General features: G+C 35.4%; 1 protein-coding gene across 1 annotated transcript in view; it reads right to left on the bottom strand.

The window, feature by feature from the left end:
- Nucleotides 1-548: 548 nt before the first annotated feature.
- NDUFS4 (NADH:ubiquinone oxidoreductase subunit S4) overlaps nucleotides 549-18,631 on the bottom strand; it is a 57,938-nt gene continuing 39,855 nt past the window's right edge. The window contains exons 3-5 of the mRNA XM_074953940.1: nucleotides 6,574-6,746; nucleotides 3,766-3,839; nucleotides 549-713 (exon numbers count right to left, since the gene is read on the bottom strand). Coding sequence (XP_074810041.1) covers nucleotides 610-713; nucleotides 3,766-3,839; nucleotides 6,574-6,746 — 351 coding nt within the window. The 3' untranslated portion in view covers nucleotides 549-609. The remainder of the gene's footprint in view (nucleotides 714-3,765; nucleotides 3,840-6,573; nucleotides 6,747-18,631) is intronic.

The raw sequence follows: 18,631 nt of genomic DNA, 5'->3' as shown, positions 1-18,631 counted from the left end.
AATTCATAGGAATATACAATATTTTTTAAACACAACCACAAAATGCTAGCTTGTTACTCAGATTATGAATGCTTCTTGGAAGTCACATTTACAGCACAGTGTTAATTTGGATTGAAAGGATCTTATAGTACATGCAGTTCCACCAAACAGCTTAAATAATAAGCAGATACTGGACTTTTGCATGCCATACCAGGCTGTCAGACTGATGAATTTTTCCTGTACATAACGACAGCAAAAACAGAGGAGTTCCTGTTAACAGAACATCTACATAAAAGGGTGGTGATTTTACACAACTTATTGAACTACAAAATTACTATGAAAGGCAAGCCACAATCCTTACTGTTGCAGCTGATTTCAAACATTCCTTTTAATAGATTCCGAGTACAGCAATTTCCTAGAGGTATGAACACCCCAAATCTCCTCTCTATATAGGGAAGGCTGTAACAGGTTCAATTGGAGACATCAAAAACATTTTAAATAGACACCACAAGATGCATCTGTAGTTTAAAGGTCAAATTTATTAGGAGATTAAGAGATGTATTATACGTGGACTATAAATACAGCACAGCTGACTTTATTCACAGTGAGACAGAGATAGCCAATGCCAACCTATTTCGTGGACACCCTTGTTCTTTTGTTCCAAGAAAAGTTTTCACCATAAGACTTGGATTTAGGCTTTGGAATCCTCCTCTCTTGAACATCATAGCTCCAGCCTGGGGAAAAACACGCAGAGAATTCTAAACAATACACACACAGCATATAATACGGAGCAAATGACCAAAGAAATATAAATTAAAACTTTAAATATTTAACAGAAAAGAAAGCACTGACTGAGGTATATAGTCCCATAATCTCATGGGTCCACATCTCTATATTTTATGTCAGACTGAGACACCAAGATTCTGGGAATGCATGTGCCCTTTGAGGAAGGCTGGGGGAAATTCAGCAAGAGGGGAAATGAGAAGTTAAGGAGGGGAAGGAGAGACTGGGTGATGTGAGGAAAGATAAAGGAGACCTAGGGAAAAGGGAGCGGGAGAGAATCTGGAGAGAAGGGAGACCTTGCAAGGCGAAGGAGAAAGAGGGAGAAAACAGGCCATAAAAAAAGAAGTAATCAAAGCTAGGTAGAAAGGAATAAAAAGAAAAGTATACATAAAGAGTGTATAAAATGGGGCTAAGAGAAAATGGAATTAAAACATTAAAAGACAAGTAATATGATTAGTTCTGCAAGGGAAATGCTAAAAAGGTCAGAAAAGTGGATATGGGGACAATACTGTTTATGTAAATCAATATGCAAATTAGGTACAGCCTCCAGGTATCTGGAAAGTTGCCCATACAACACTTGGTATTATGAAGCTTGGGCTCCCTTTTTCCAACATGATTTCACCCAGTCATTAAACAGTTGAAATACTTCCATTTTTAAAAAGAACAGGAGTACTTGTGGCACCTTAGAGACTAACAAATTTATTAGAGCATAAGCTTTCGTGGGCTACAGCCCACTTCATCGGATGCATAGAATGGAACGTATAGTAAGAAGATATATATACATATACAGAGAAGGTGGAAGTTGCCATACAAACTAAGAGGCGAATTAATTAAGATGAGCTATTAACAGCAGGAGGAAAAAAAAACAACCTTTTGTAGTGATAATCAAGATGGCCCATTTAGACAGTTGACAAGAAGGTGTGAGAATACCAATATGTGTAATGACCATTACACATATTGAATCTATTTCCCTATGTTAAGTATCCTCACACCTTCTTGTCAACTGTCTAAATGGGCCATCTTGATTATCACTACAAAAGTTTTTTTTTTCCTCCTGCTGATAATTATCTTAATTAATTCACCTCTTACAGTTTGTATGGCAACTTCCACAAAGAATAGTAACTTAAGTTTCCAGGTCTGCCTGTTTTAAGATCCTCAACTACATAAGGTCTGAAGACAGATTAAGGGCTACACATAAAATTGCACCAGTTTAACTAAGGGTGTGAGATTAAAATCAAATCACTTAAGCCAGTACAAACATCTGTGTAGACACTTTATATTGATTTAACCCTAGCTTATATTGTTTTATGGCATCGGGAAGTGTACTAGTGCAAACTGAACTGGTATTAAATAGATAGATATGTTCACACAGAGGTTTGTACTGTTTTAACTAAACTTTTTTTTTTTTTAAAATCACACCCCTAGTTAAACTGGTGTAGCTTCTGTGTTTAGACAAGGCTTTGTGACTTGATCCTGCAATCCCCTACATGCTGCTAAAGGCTGAACCAGCACCACTGCCACTGAGGCACAAATAAGGTAAACTGGCAGGCACAGTCCTCCACACTGAGCAGTAGTAAATGTCAGGCATCATACTCAAGTCTGCAGATTAAAAGGACAGGGGGTGAGTGGAGACTAGGCACGTCCAAGGAGATGGGTTTAAGCCTGACTTTCATGCTAATGAGATGATTAAGTATGTGTTTCCCTCTTAGGTCTTGCACCTATTAAGCTGAAAATCTGGCAGTGGAACAGAAGTGCTATCATTAAGGCCGCTCTGGGTTCTCCCGATTTCCTGCTTTGCTCATCACCTTTCATCTAGGACTTTATACATGCAGCATTGCACATGAAATGTGCAGGATCAAGCCCTTGAGGAAGATGAAGGTGCTGTGATGACTGAGTGAATACTACTGCATTCTTAAACTTGTTCTGAAATAGTAATTTGTGTATCCCAATGGAAACAGGAAGATTTTTTGGGGGTTAATTAATTCAGTTTATTTTTAATTCAACTGTGACCACTCTAAATTCAGAAATACATTGAACAGGGAGCGATCAGGCAACGTTGTGGTTTAATACCCTAGTCTTTCACCTCTGGAGATGCAAGTTATGACCTGTAGTGACAGGAATTAAGTGAAAATCTCTTTGAAAGGCTTCTCCTAGTTCCCTGCATGTGTGCACACATCATAAATACCACATAATTTGGCACAATTTGATCTGACAGGCACTCCCTGCTCATGAGGTGCCTAGGACTGAAAAAGGTAATCGTTTGTAGGCCAAGATGAAGTTCATTGGCACAGCTGTGTGGGGAAGCTGGAGAAATGGAGCAACTTCCTTGTGCAGTTGCAAATTCCACTCGCAAAGGACATTGTTAGAAAAATGTCTGAAAAGTTATTTAACACAGTGTACACTGCTTACAGCATATGTGATACATCTAATGGTCTGTTAGACGATTAAGGCCCAAATCCTTCCGAGACTTAAGCAAGTGCTTATCTTAATGCATATGAGTAGTCTATTAGACTGCCAGATCAAAATTAAAAATGACTACTACCTAATATACTTGCATTTCTAGTGCCTTCTAGAAAACACAAATTAATTGCCTTGCACGTAATATGAACTGAGCCTCTCAATACCACAGTGAAATAAACATCTCAAAGATGGGGAGTCTGAGGGAGAGGTTAAGTGACTCGCACAAGGTCAGACACAGAGTCAAGAATAGATCCCTGATCACATGCTATCAAATCCTATCTCCCAAATTCATAAGCAGGCATATACAACAACTAAAAGTTTTCAGAGCTGTTACTGACTATGAGGTAACTACATAATTAAAGAGGGAATTTTAATATGCAATTATCAAAATTAAAACAGGTACTTAAAAGATGTTAGTTTCAAAACACTATTGCTTACTTTATTAAATGCAACTTTTCTTCTCAAATGGTAAAGTAAAGATTATCTAAACAAAATGGACTCAAACACAAATACTGCAATGACCTAGAATTCTCAAATACATACCATTTTTTTCAGCAAAGGCAATGGCATCTTCTTTTGTAGAGAAAGCTAGAACCATGTTGGACAAAGGATCAGCACTGTAAGAAGACAGACATAAAATATTAATATAAATTTGAAGTGTAACACTAAGCATTTTGTATAACAACATCTGCACCTCACTGGCATGGCATGGCATGGCGGCCATCACCAATATATCATGGAGGACTCCGGTATGAAAAGATGGGAACCACAGGTTTTGATGTTCAATGAAGAATATTTGTACTGATAGCCAATTTGCAAGAGCTATGCTGAAGAAAATAAAATCTTAGCTATTTCTTGCTTTGAACAGCTAGTTGGAAGTAATTATCTAGTAGCATCGCACCTTCAGTTATCAGAGTTCAATACAAACATTAATAGGTATGAGCTAATTTATAAAACCTTTGACCCAGTTGTGTTTACACTCAATCCAATGTTCAAGACAAAAAAATTGGGTCAGCTTCCTTTGGCCTACTTACGGCTTATGTACACAGAACAAAAAGAAAAGGAGTACTTGGGGCACCTTAGAGACTAACCAATTTATTTGAGCATAAGCTTTCGTGAGCTACCGCTCACGAAAATTGGTTAGTCTCTAAGGTGCCCCAAGTACTCCTTTTCTTTTTGCGAATACAGACTAACACGGCTGTTACTCTGTACACAGAACAGCTACTCCTGAATAACTATTTCTACATAATTCTATGTGAGGACACTTATTCCAAAATAAAACTGTCTTTTTTAAAATTAGCTCAATCTTTGGAATTGGATTAAGGTAAAGTAGAAAAAGGCACTCTTATTCCAGAATAAGAGAGTCCACACCTGGAGTTATTCAAACAGTTATTCTGGAATCACTATTCCACTTTGAATTCACACCCCACCTTATTCTGGAATAACTATCACGTGTAGACAAGCCCTTGGTAACAACACTAATTTTTCTGGAGGATTATTTTGTAAATTTAAAAGTTGCCTTTTTGGCTGAAATTAGGCAAAATTTCACCCAGAAAAAGAATTTGAGAAAAGCTGAAAAGTAAGGGATTAGGATAGAAGTTCAAACTCAACCTTAACTAAAGCAGGGGTTACTGGATACTGCTACAGTATCATTAGATGTTTACAAATATAGATAGAAATAAAGAACATATTTTAACTGTTAAGTACTTGGTTGGTGTGGGGGAGAGTAAAGGGATGGTCAGAGAGGGAAAATGGTGATACACAGCCTCTCTCTTCTGAACTACTTGTTTAAAAACATTTTGGTTATGATTTACCATTTGATGACAGTTCAGTGGTTATATACAGTAATCAGCCTAATCATATTTTATTTTATTATTAGAGCCTGATGCCTCTAAAAACTGGTTTTAAGACTATTAAAGATCAACAGGTGAAAAGCATGGAGTCTGAGGGAGTCTGTTTAAGATGGCAAATCATTAACAGACTACATTCATAGGCTTAAAATTTCAAAATCGTTTATTAAAATATGCTGCTTAGCAATCATTATCTCCTTCTACCAGCTAAGAGCTCACTTCTGAATTCAATATTTTTCCTGCTACACTGGGCATCAGGGAGCTGATATAGGTGTTGGTCGTATCAACTATTGTACAGGAAATGGAACATAGCAAACAGACCTGAGCACAGCGTTAATTTTCAAATAGAAATACATGCATCCGACTAAATGGGTATTCATCCACGAAAGCTTATGCTCCAATACGTCTGTTAGTCTATAAGGTGCCACAGAACTGTCTGCACATTTTAAAACAGACTATTTTTAAAATTATGCATATATTTTGTGATTGAATTTAGAATATTAAAGAGCTAAAGCAATAAACATAATCTATACTATTTCAACTTTAAGGTTTTTTTTTTTTTTAAACATACAGGACAAAGGTAATTAAGGGTTTGGTTTCAGTCGCTTTGGTACTAAGCTCTAATGTAATGTAAAATAATTGCTAGGGGAAACTAATGTGGACTGCGCTCTTTTCAATGTTTCAAAAAAAATTCTGGAATGGGTAAGATATTGAAACAAGTTTTTGCTGACAATGTGTAGTGCTAACTTTTCAGAATATGTCTGTCGCAAATGATATTTCAGTGGCAATTTACAATGATGTTAGGAGAAGTGTGCCAAATTCTCATAATTTATGAAATTTGATACCACTAATTAAAGTGCCTATGAAATGCTATAAAAATTCTGCAGGATCAAAACAGGGACAAGACTGTTTAGCAAATGATACTGTATAGTTATCACTGCTGCAATTTTTATTTCATTTCATCAAGTCAACAAAACACCTTAAATCATACCAAACCCAGCAATATACTATAATTTTGAAAAGTAGGTAAAGTGATTAAATACTTATGGAGAAATATTTTTAAAGACTGTTCATGAACTAGATACATTTATTTGAAGTTTTGGCTAATTGAAATGGACCATTCAGAGGGATTTTGGACTATATGTAATTAATGACCCTCAACTATAGTGAGGCTGCAACTCGCTACTATATTGCATATGCAAGCATAATCCTTGATTTTGGGGTCATACACTTAAATTAGATGGAGAAGGAAATTGAAGATTTTTTTCCAGCCTCTTCTAGCCTGGAGCAATACAATCTAAATTTGTTTCTAAACCTATTTATGTTAAACAGAGAAAACAGCACGTGTACTGTTATGTTTAAAATTTCATCATGATCATCGTGACCCATCAACCATTTATAATAATGTTAAATACACATGGATTTACATATACAAAGGGCATTTCAAAGTAAAATCTGTGCAGATATGAGTGGAAAAAATGATTTCAAAAATCAGACTCACGTAGATGCCCAGCCCATTAAAGGATTTTCCCAGCGCTCTCTGGTATCAAATTCTAGTTTCCATTTCTTTGTGTTGTTGACACCAGCCTGCATGGCATTACGTGCTGGAACAAAAATCTGAACTTTTCTGGTTTTTATGTGCTCCTCTGGAACGCCAGTTAAAGGCGTGATATCCTACAGAATGAGAAAAAAATGTATCTTGTTTAAAACTACTCTATGAAAGAAGCTAATATAAGTATCAATGCTCACTACTCCCACACATTTTTTTCTTTATTTTAGAAGTCGTGTTCCTTTAACCTTTTATAATAAAACAAGCCAAGAAGGTATACCCTGTAAATTCATCTTTCCCCAAACAGCAAGGTCTGTTTGATGAGTTTCTGATATTATGACTCATTTCAGTTAAAGATATATTCTGTCTGACATTTTTGATTGCATGAGGCTTAATGAGAAATGTCCCAGTGTTTGTTGTATTGATGTTCTGAGATGATATTTTCTGTTTATAAAAGGGGAAAAAGTCTGCAGGAACTTTATAATCTAAAACGCAAAACTGTTTACAAGTTTTAGTGGAAGAGGTTAGTAGGAGAATGCTGTAGCTAATTAAGCTATTGTCTTGTAAGCAAATTTAACTGTACTCAATAGTAAAGCACTAGATAAAGACCATGAAGACACACACACAACGTTTTAATAGGTAACAAAAACAACAGATAAAAAAATAATAATCAAGGAATCTATTCATGAGAGAGACACCGGTGAGTGTAATTTTTCTGGATATTAAAATTAACACTTACAAAAACTAAACAGCAATTAAATATAACTAGCACGTCAATTCATCCTAGCACAGTGACACCTGCTGAACAGACTAAAGTGGATCATCAAATTCGTCATCCAAAGCTGCTGAAAGAAGCCAGCTAACAACTCATGACTTCAGATACTTTTAAGTTTAAATGCCAATGGGAGCTTCTTGGACTCTCCTTGTCTCTCTCCAGGAACAAATGCTCATCTGGTGAAGGTCCAGAAACGTGCCGCTCAACTTCGGGCATAGTGAACTAATCTTGCCAGTGGTGACAAGACTTGAATTGAGGAGGCAAACAAGTCATTCTGGGTTTAAGTCTTCAGCTACCAACTTCACAGGATTTTGTTCTGTGGCAAACTTAAAAGCTTTTGATGCTGTCATCAGATCATCCCTAGAAATGAGGAATTTCATTTTTTGTTTCACTTCACAAAATAAACTTGAAAAGATAAGTCTGTCAGAACTAAATCAGGGAGTGAGAGTGAAATCTTTGTCCTGCATTTATAACTAAAACAGACAGACAGACAGACAGACAGAGGAAGTTTCCAACTTGTAAAATTTGAGCTCAGACTATACCTAAAGCAAACCGTCAAAATATTTTAACAACTTAATCATAAGGGTTTTCCTTAAGCCCAAGCAATGTTTATTTTGAATACCAGTCTAGCCATGATATGAAAAAACCACCACCAACAATTACTTAAATGTTGCAACATGTACACCGAACATACTCTAACAGATTGGCATTTCTAATTCTGCTAAAATCTCAAACTACAATATAAAAAGAAATGCTATGAAGTTTTTATTTGAATTGGCAACAAAATTTTGTGCTTAACCAACCCAATACTTTTTCATTTGCAGTAAACATTAGGTGTGGCTTTACTGTTACGGCTTGTCTGTTTATAGAAACGAAGTAATATGTTTTCTATACACACACACACAAATATACATGGGGCAAGTATGCGTGGGCAACAGAGAAACTGAACACTAGTTGATGAAGTAATATTGATCCTACTGTGTGCAAAGACAGTTACAAAAATTGTACAGTGAAAAGCACTTTTAATTTCATTAATATTTCCATTTTCACAAGTGTGATTTATTTTGACATTCACAAATTAGGTGTAACTAATTTTTAATCTACAGTGATTCAGAAAGATGTCTGGATTTTGATGGTTAAACAGTTCTTGTATCTACCATATCTATGGCTTATCAAGTTTTCAAGTGCTTTTGGATCCTTCAGGATAAAAAGGTGTTATATTAAATGAGATTACAATAAATTTAAGGCTACTTTTTAAATTCTCTCTTTTGGTGGAGGTAAACTCCCCCCAGAGCCCTAAACGCCACACCAAAAAGAACAGAAATATTGCATATAATGTAATAATTCTAAAACTGGTGCAGGTTGAATATGATTTTTAAATTGCACTATGTTGCCCTCAGAACACAGTGATTATTGTATTTGTAAATTTCTTTAATAAATGTCCAGTCTAGTTTATCTGAAAGAAAAAAATTAAAAAAAGTCACAGTCTTGGGGCACTTGATTGGCTTCAAATAATAAAATTAATTTTACTAGCAGCATGCCATTCACCCTATGAAGATCTTTTCAAAGTGCAAATAAAAACTGCTTGTTTTAAGACATTAAAATAGCTATATGATGTTGCTAGCTCTCAATACTTTTGATTCATTATAGCTAAAGTTTCCATGCCTTCTGGGAATTTAGCAATTGTTTATTGATATCTTCCCCAGTTTAAAATTGGCAGTTGAACAGACAATTGTTAGGACAATGAGTTTCTGGATTTTGAAGCCCAAGTCGTCTTGACATAGAATCACTGTTTTTGCTTGCAGTAGACATGTAAGGTACTGTAGCATAGCTGAGCTGTTGCCAAAGATATGGAATAAAAAGGCTTGGCATCTATCACATACTTGACACCTAAAGAGCACAGAAGCTCTAAAATTCCTATTCCCTGTAGGCGTACTCTTAGTCTAGACTAACTGATTTCTCACACTTTTAAAATGCATTACAACACTCTATTGTGATCATTTCATCCACACAGTTCCAGCTAGTGACAGAAGAACCTGTCCTTTAAGAGACATTTCAATGGGCTAAAGCTCCCGCTCCAAGATTCCATTAAAACAATATAAATACTTGAAAAGAACTATGCTGCACTAAGTTGAACTTTCTCTGTGTCTTCAGTGCTTTGTTCTGAGTTCAAGTTCTCATTGAAATTACCTGTGAACAAACTCTCCAAAACAAAGATGTTTTTGACAGCTATTTTCAATTTGCTCCCAATCTTTTTAATATTGTGCTTCAAACAAATTTTTGCTTTTGTATTAGTACACTTAGTGTTCAGGTTTTTTTAAACAATAAAATGATAAAGGTATCAAATATTTAAAGTAGAAAAAATTGAGACATTTGAGATTAAATGCTTAAAATTAAGTAGGATGGCAAAACTGGATCAGATTTTAGTTGATGTTAATTATATTACCATACAAAAAACAAATTAGGACATTGTACTGCATGATGAATATACAATATTTTCTTAATTTTTTTAAATAAGAAAATAACTTTATAAAAAAGGTTTATCATTTTGATAGCATGTTGTAACAGATCATAAAACTTTGGTAATGTCTATTTTTAACCCCCCTTAAAAAAGCCTTAATGTCTATCAAATCAAAGAGACATTTCTTTTTAATTGATACTATTTAGAAAGATTTGTAGTATTGAAAATCCAGGCTGTTGAACACTTGTATCATTTCCTACTGATGAGCTACAGAATCCAAAGAGGAAAAAACTGGTTCACAGACTTAAGGTCAATGAAAGCAGAATTCAACATGAAGGTAACCAACTTCATTTGAGGGGGCTGCTAAAGTACCCCACTATTATAGCAAACTCCAAAGATAACAGTCTGGAAAAAAAAACTAATAAGGCAAGAGAGGAGAGCAAAAAAACAATTTTTTTTGTATATTAATATTTATGAAAGTTAACATTTTTGCTCATATGAATCAGGTGTGCACAAGTTTCATCTCTCCACTATGAAAACTCACACACATGAAAAAATTGTGTGAAATGCTGCTATCAAATATCTACTGTTTAACTTTTCCCCCTTTTTTTAAATAAAGGAAGCAGGGAACAAGCAATGGGAAGTTGATGTCAAAATGCAGAAAAACCTCCCAGTAAGCTTCCAGCAGCCACCCAGGATTTAGAGTCTTGCTAGCTGCTCTCTTTTCAATACCAGAATTTCACACATTTCAATGACCATTATGACTTCAAAGAATCAAATTTTCCATCATTGTCCGTCATCTGCCGGTTGATTTGTATAAGGGAGTTCTTCTGCATGCACTGCAAACAAAAGACTCCTTACTTTTGTGGCTATATATCAAGTTTAAAAGTTCTGTTTGTGACAGTTGTCTGTGGTAAATTAGGGTAATACTGAAGGAGTGCAGCTGCTCTGCAGGACCCTCCTTTTTGGCATCATTTCACTTAAATAAAAACTGAATAATTAGCTTCTGCCTGTATTAAACCACAGAAATGCCACTGGCCTTAGTAATTACTTCCGGTTTCCCCACCTACTTAACCTCCACAGTTTACATTTGTTATAAAACAGGAATAAATAGACATTTTCTGCACTTTACAAGAGTTTAAGAGAGTCTGTTCTCCCCCAACCCCCATATGTTTTGACAGGTCAGTAATAAATATCAAGTTTTGCTATAAAATCATAGTTTCCATTGAAATACATTTTCGAACTTTAAATCAAAGCACAGTTATGATTTAACACACAAAACCAGGCCATTGGGCAATCTTAATCCCATATATTATTTAGCTGCTGTAAATAAGAGTTTTTAATTCACTGTGCTTAAATTGTTTGGGTTTTAATAAAGGTGAGGAGAACAAGTACATTTCTGCAATTCATTATGTCCTTTTGAAACAAATGTAAGAAAATAAATCAATGTGAAGCACAAGTAGAAAGATGGAGTAGAATGAGGTGAATGTGGGCAGAAAACATTTATCCAATAGATATAGACATAAGGCGGGGTGAGCATATTTGCCCTTTGGAAATTCCATATTGCATGGAACACAGCATTCTCTTTAAGACACAGAGAATATTTTTGCGTTACTATAATAACTCTGTGGACAACATGTGTTACCTATAATGTGTTCCTCCATCTAAATATTCACAGCAGGATGACTTCACTATTATCTTTTAAAGGAAAAATTCAATATAATAGCAGAAAAATTAAAGTCTATACCTTCAGTAGTCTCTTATTTCATGTTTACATTAAAAATTATTTTTTTGCTGAAAGTGAAAAATATTCAAGTAAAGAAAGAAGGGCGATGAATCTACAAAAGACACACTCTGGAGAGCATGTCTGTGAGACATGGGGGAGTTGTCAATTGGTCTCTAATCTGTTTTTGATAGAAGTACCTCTTGCAATATCTTTTATTTCATTAAGAGCATGTCTACACTGAAATTAGACACCTGTCGCTGGCCCATGCCAGCAGACTCGGGCTCTCAGACCTTGAGCTCAGGGGCTGTTTAATTGTGGTGCTGACATTTGGTCTCTGGCTGCAGTCTGTGCTCTGGGACCCTCCCACCTTGCAGGGTCATACAGCCTGGGATCCAATCCGAGGCCACATGTCTACACTGCAATTAAACACCCCCTCAGCCTGAGCCCCGCAAGCCCAAGTCAGCTGGCATAGACAAGCCATAGGTTTTTAATTGCAGTGTAGATGTACCCTAACAGACCACATGCAAAAGAAGCAGTCATCATCCAGAAGTGGTCTCTGAGCAGAGTTTATCTGGTCTGAGTGAATCTTGCAAACACCCACTCCTTTTGAGCAGCCCTTCCCCCTCCTGTTTCAATGCATATGCCAATCTAACAGTAACTCTGTTTTCTGTCTCACCAGAAAAAAAAAGCCTGGCATGCAAAGTCATTCCAAAACTAACATGCATTTGCCTGGACCATTTGGTCAATATCACTTGTGGTTGTTTTGTCCTGAGAGAAAGCAATAAAATGGCAAACAGTGGCATGTTTGATTACCATTCTAAAAACATTCCACTAATCCATTAACATATTTGACTGCAGATCCACATTACTTCCATACATTAATTCTCACCTCAAGTGGGAAACATGAAGGGAAGGAGAAGGGTGTAAAATGATGTCCCCTCAAAATTCATGCTTTAATCTGAACACAGGAAACTGTAAGCTACTTTATGTATATATTCCACTATATTCATACAAAAATGTACATATTAAAGGCTGGTCTTCTGTGACAAAGTCACAAAAATGATATTTACATAAGTCTTTGACAGATTTGTTTAAAGACAGTACTAAAAATAAAAAAAATAAATAGAAATATTTTGCTTCCCTCAATGTCCTGATAAACCTCATAGTGAAGTATCAAAGTATATTCAACAAAACAGCATGAAAGAAGGCAAGCACTAAAAAGTGTAACAGGTTCAGTCTGTTGCTGGATAGAATATTTGTGTCTTAGAAATTAAAAATAAAGTATCTGGAAAAGTAAGTAGTAAGTTCCACATACTTCCACTTGAGGTATAAAGAGATCTCACACTCAAATATATTTTTGCCGGGAATCACAAAGAGGCAAGAATAAAGCATAGGAAATAAAATCTTTTATTTTGCAATAAAATCATTTTTAATTTCTATAATTCTGCTTTCCAGTTTTGTTAACACTGGCCTGGTAAGTTTGGTGAAATTAAAAAGAAAAAGTGCATCAGCCTGATTTGACTAATTCCTGGAAGAAATTATGAATGTTTCTACGTGAGCGGAAAGAAGAGAATCACTGTGAAACTGTATGGAAAAAACCAGAAAACTAGGCCTGTATTCTATAAGAGAGTCCAAACTTGCTCCCACTGAAGTCAACTGGAGTTTTGCCATTGGAACTTCAGTATGAGTAGAATTTATTCTCTAGTTTAGAATAACGCAACAGCATGTTTAATGGTGGTGGTGAGCAAATCACAGCAGAATACCTTACAACACATCTTGTAAACGATATTATTTTCAAAGCATAATATTAAGAATAGACAGAGTATTCTTTCTAGAAGTGTCATCTATAGAAGATGTATTTATTCTGCCAAAAGACACACCAAAATGTTTGTTACTGGTTGTATAATACAAATTTAGTGTTATGCATTTTTCTGCACTATAAAATTTTCAGATTGTACACACTGTGCAGTATTTATAGATAAAAACAAACATATCACAATGAAATAGACAAGTTTCTGGATTATGGATTTTCAAATAAACTGAAATAGAGATATTGTTTAACGTTACTTGGGCTTAGACAAAGAAAGATAACATTTACATAGCTGAAGTGATCTGACACTGCTTCCTAGCTTCCTATCATTTGCAATTGTTGGCAGTATGCCACTGCTATCTTGCTACCACCAGTATTTGTAACTACAGACATCATTTCTCGGTATCAAAACTGAAAGGTACACGATAGAAGAGAGCTTAAATTTACTTAATTGCCATCAATACTTCCTGTAGCACTTAGTTATACCTTGTGGATTTGCCTTTTAAGCAATGACCCAGCCCAATCTGTTTAAGTACAGCACAAATAATCAAGAGACCAGGAAGGAGCAGTCATACACATCATTGCTCTGTTTCCCTTGACTGACTCTTCAACTCTGTACACACTACAGATTAACAAAGTTATAACAATTGAGGCTGAGAGTTTTAGACAAAATATTCATCTTGCACTTCTGATTGTTTGTGCTGCACTTCTATTAGATCTCATGGACTAAACAGATTGGGCTGGGCCAGCACTTAGATAGGAAAGCAAAAAGGTACACATAGGTGCTACAGGAAGTGGTTATGGCAACTCAGTAAGTGACAGTCTTCCCTAAGTGACAATACTAACCAGTAACCCACCATAACAGTAGCAGACACTAGCTTAAAATGCCATTTTTCAGATGAGATGCAAATCTGAGGTCTTGACCATTTATTTCTGTTAAAGGTCCAACAGCACTTTGTGGAATAGTGTTGACGACTCATGTAATGGCCACTGGAAGTTATAGGAGTTATACACACACTTTTTTTTTTTTTAAAATAAACAAAAGGACATACTGTTTCCCTCTCAGGAGACTAGATTAGCAGTCAGACAAAACTCCTGAAAAACAAATTATTAAGATCTCATGCCTATATCAATGTATCAAGTCACTACTTCATAGGAAATAAATCAGAAGCAAAACAAATTGAGCAGGTTTTGCTTTACTTTGTTCCTCTTTGGACAATAGTGAGCGCTACGGCATTTCCTTTTCCGCATCCATTCCCAGGAATCCACCAGTGAGTTATAAATTGGTCCAAATATGGACTAGATGACCTTAAATGGTCTTTTCTAAATACTGATAATAAGAAATCATACTGAACCATATTAAAGTAGTTCCATTTTAGATATATTAAACCTATAAAAATCAGAGAATTTTAATGCTAATTTATGTCAGATGATATAGTGTGGAGTATGGTGAAAGGATTATATGTACACAATAAAGAAATACTTTTAAATCTAGTGGCCTCAAAAATCACCACCTCTTTGATTCATGCAGTTGGGGAACAACTCATAACTAGGTGTTCAGCCATAACTCAAATGTTTAGAATTTAATTCAATAAGCTACCCAGGTCCTTGCACAAGTATTATTTAAAACAAAAAGCATTGCATTGAGTGAGTGCACAGGAGCTAGAGCGAACAAAAGTGAAAATGCATATTTTTAACTTTAAAGACCAATAATGTCAACAGCAGCAAATACTACTGTTTCACTTCAATTAAGTATAATTCCCAGACCTTACTCCCATGTAAACCAAGACCCTTTTTTATTGGCACATGTGCTCTTCATTCTTTGCTTCTCTCACAATAAAGAAAACAATTCCTACCGCTGTAGTAAGTCCCTGCTATAATGTGTAAAACGGTCTTAAAATCTGGAATAGAACAGTGAATGGAAGTAAATCCTAAATCAAATTTTACAAATTGCAGTAGTGTTGAATGGGGCATTTTGTACCTCTGTTTAAGAGGTATTGTAAAATTTTAGGAATTCTAAGAAACCCTAGAATGTTAAAAGTTGCCCCCAACTGTAATGTGAGATGTAGTGCTTCCATGCAACAATATGCATAGCTTTTAAATGTTGAAAGCTAGTTCCTAGTAGTGTGCACAATTTCCATATACAGCTGGTAATGAAGAAAAAAACCCCTGACAGTTAACCCTAGTTAAAAGGGTACACAACAGAGAACTGTTATAAAGTGTTAGCATACTGCAGTTCTATGCATCAGGGATGTTGCAGCTATTAACCGTTTAAAATTTCACTGTATTTTGTTAATTAGTGCAGAGGACTTTTAAGCTTTTAACATGTTTTAGAAGGTTCTATTCTCTGACTGTGTCGTGTCAGTCATTTCTCTCCGTACAAATAAAGAAACAAAGCTTCAATGTTTAACCATCACTGATGAAAGCTATAGTTGAATACTATCTGGCAAAATAAAACAAACTGATTTTATGTACAGTATGATTGTTTAATTTAGATGAAACTGCAAAATGTTTCCAATTTACTAAAAACCTGTGCATTAATATAGCGTATTGATTATTCCTTGTTTGCCTTATGGTCAAGCTAAGGTCTAGTTAGAGTTGTGCTTTTCAGAGTTTATCCTTCTCAAGTTGCTTACAGCCATAAATCCTGTTTCCATGCAATTTCTGTGATGCAACAGAGAAAAATCTAGGTCTAAGAATCTAGGGTATTGAAGTTTGACATGTCATATATAATATCTTTGCCTTTAATTTTCTATTGCTATGTAAAGAAAAATGAAAAACAGAAGAATGTTTTACACCAATTATATATTCCATAATTAATTTATAAACATGAAAAGTTTGGTTTGGGGAAAAGACAGATGGTTAGGGTAAAAATACATTTCTGTTTTAGTATTGCAATATTCAGCTATTAGCTTATCAGAAAGACAGAATTAATGGATTTGAAGGTGAATTTGAGTCAGACACAGACATAGCTGCATTAACAACTTTTTGGTCATTTACAAATGAAATATTTTAAATGTTACAATGTATACAAGTAATGTAAAGTGAAGATTCCCTACATCTAAAGAAGTTTTTGCCGAAAGGATTTATTACCTCTAGACTGTTACATTTTAAAATATTTCAAATGATATACAAAACTATTCTACACTGCAAATTCACTTACATATGCATAAGCTTTTATTCAAATAAGTGTGTATTTATTAAACTGTTTGCAAAGAAAAGTGAACTGTACAGTTCCTCATATGCAAGAACGGTAATATCATACATGTCTTTACAGGAGATGCCTGCAAGTTTTTAGTGGCAAATTTTAATCTCCTTTAAGAGAGACAGAAACCACATTCAACATGTTTGTCAGCCCTTAGTGGAGATCACTTGTAGCATATCCTCTCACTTGTTTACCCAACTATCACAGAAAAGGGAAACAATGACGCTTCAGTGAAGATTGTTTTCTCATGAAAAAGGTAAAGACACTGGGCCACATACTCTGTTCTACCTTATGGAGTGAAAAAAAGAGGCACTAACCATACAAAAGTGGAGGAGCAATTTCTCTGAAGCATGTTCTTACCAAGATAGACACTGCGTAAGCCACACAGCAAGATCTTGTGAGCTGAAAAACTGATATTCTCTGCCACACTCATCCAGCCTCATTATAACAGGTTGCCTCTTGTGGGAAGCCAGCCCTGAGAGGGTGGTTCAAAACTAACTAAAAGATGCCAAACATACCAGTGCAACTATAGCCATTCTGCCATTGACCTTGGAGGTGGAGATAGGTGGCAGAACTAGTGCAGAAGCAGAGCCATCATACAGAGAGACAGGGACAAGCATAGATTTACATAGGTTTTAGGCCCTTAAACCTCTGTTCCTGAGGGGTAAATCGTGCTCCTCCCATCAAAGCCCAACAGAATGATTGAAAAGAAACATTATGAGTAAAAACAGTTTCTTGTTCCTTATGCAAGATTTTCCTGTATTGGATGCAGTTTGGCCTGGAGTTCTTCTTTTACCCCACACACCTCATATTTATGACACAAATATTGAATGGAAATGATGCTTGCCCTAACTTACTCTTAAGAAACAGCAACATGGACACGACCTTTCCTTAAAAGCAATTCTGAAAGGGATTGGTATTTGGAGTTGTGAAAATAGCCACAATTATTTTTTAAAAGCAAAACTGAGTCATGAGTATTAATTTTTGAGACTTAAATTTAAGACTTGTAAATAATTTAGCCATAAAATTATAATAGTCAAATTACTGTTTGCATATTTAGTTATAAAACCAAAACAAGTATTTTCAAGATGAAAACTCTTAACTGTAAAATGTTGCCATATTTAGTATAAGTCTTTTCAAAAGCTGTACTAAACTGCCACCATCACAGGTTCTAGAAGACCAGTATTCTTTGATGTAAAATGAAATACTACACAGTGAACAAAAACAAAAACCTCCTGTCTCCCCCTCAAAGAGACATATCCTTTGACCCAGTGCTTCAGACTAAAGCCTTGAAATTTTTGCACAAGAATGCTGCATGAGGAAAGTCCAGACAAAACAGACACTTGAGATGTTAGAAGGTTGTATAACCCCAATCTCAGACACTCCTCGTTCCAATAACCTAGCAGAGATAGTGCTACCATGCACCACAAGAAAAGAAAACTAATTCCTCTACCTTCTCCTCAAAAACATGCCCATGAGAATGTAACTCACCAGCATAACTACATTTGTTTCTAGATAACTTATTTAGAATCAATTTCTAGGAGCCAGGGGCTAATTTAAAAATTCTGCAAATTTAGCATTACAAATATTTTCCATAATGAAAGAAAATTATCCTAATCCTATAAGCACCAAAATACTCATGTAACAATTTTTTTTTCCTTTTCAATGCTTGTTCACACCAATTTTTTCTTCTTTACAAAAGAGGATGATTCAGTAATTTCTTTACTTGCACTGTCAGAGCTCTACAGAAAGCTTCTCCTTTCTGCTGGTGAATAACTTGTTTCCTGCAGACATTCTTCAGAAAGCTCTATCTATATTACTATCAGCCAGCTGAGTTTGCTAACACCACTACATGCTTAATCAAACAGTAATTACTTACAAAAGCAAGTTGCAGCAAGCACTAGAGGCTGAACTGAGATAGCTTATTCTAATTAAAGAGGGATTTAATTGCCAGGCAGTGAAATGCAATGAACAAACAAATATACTAGATAATCTGTAAATATAAATGTGTGCTGTATTTAAGATATATTTCT

Source organism: Natator depressus, chromosome 5 (assembly GCF_965152275.1).
Source record: "Natator depressus isolate rNatDep1 chromosome 5, rNatDep2.hap1, whole genome shotgun sequence".
NCBI lineage: Eukaryota > Metazoa > Chordata > Testudines > Cheloniidae > Natator > Natator depressus.
This window is presented reverse-complemented; position numbering and strand designations above follow the sequence as displayed.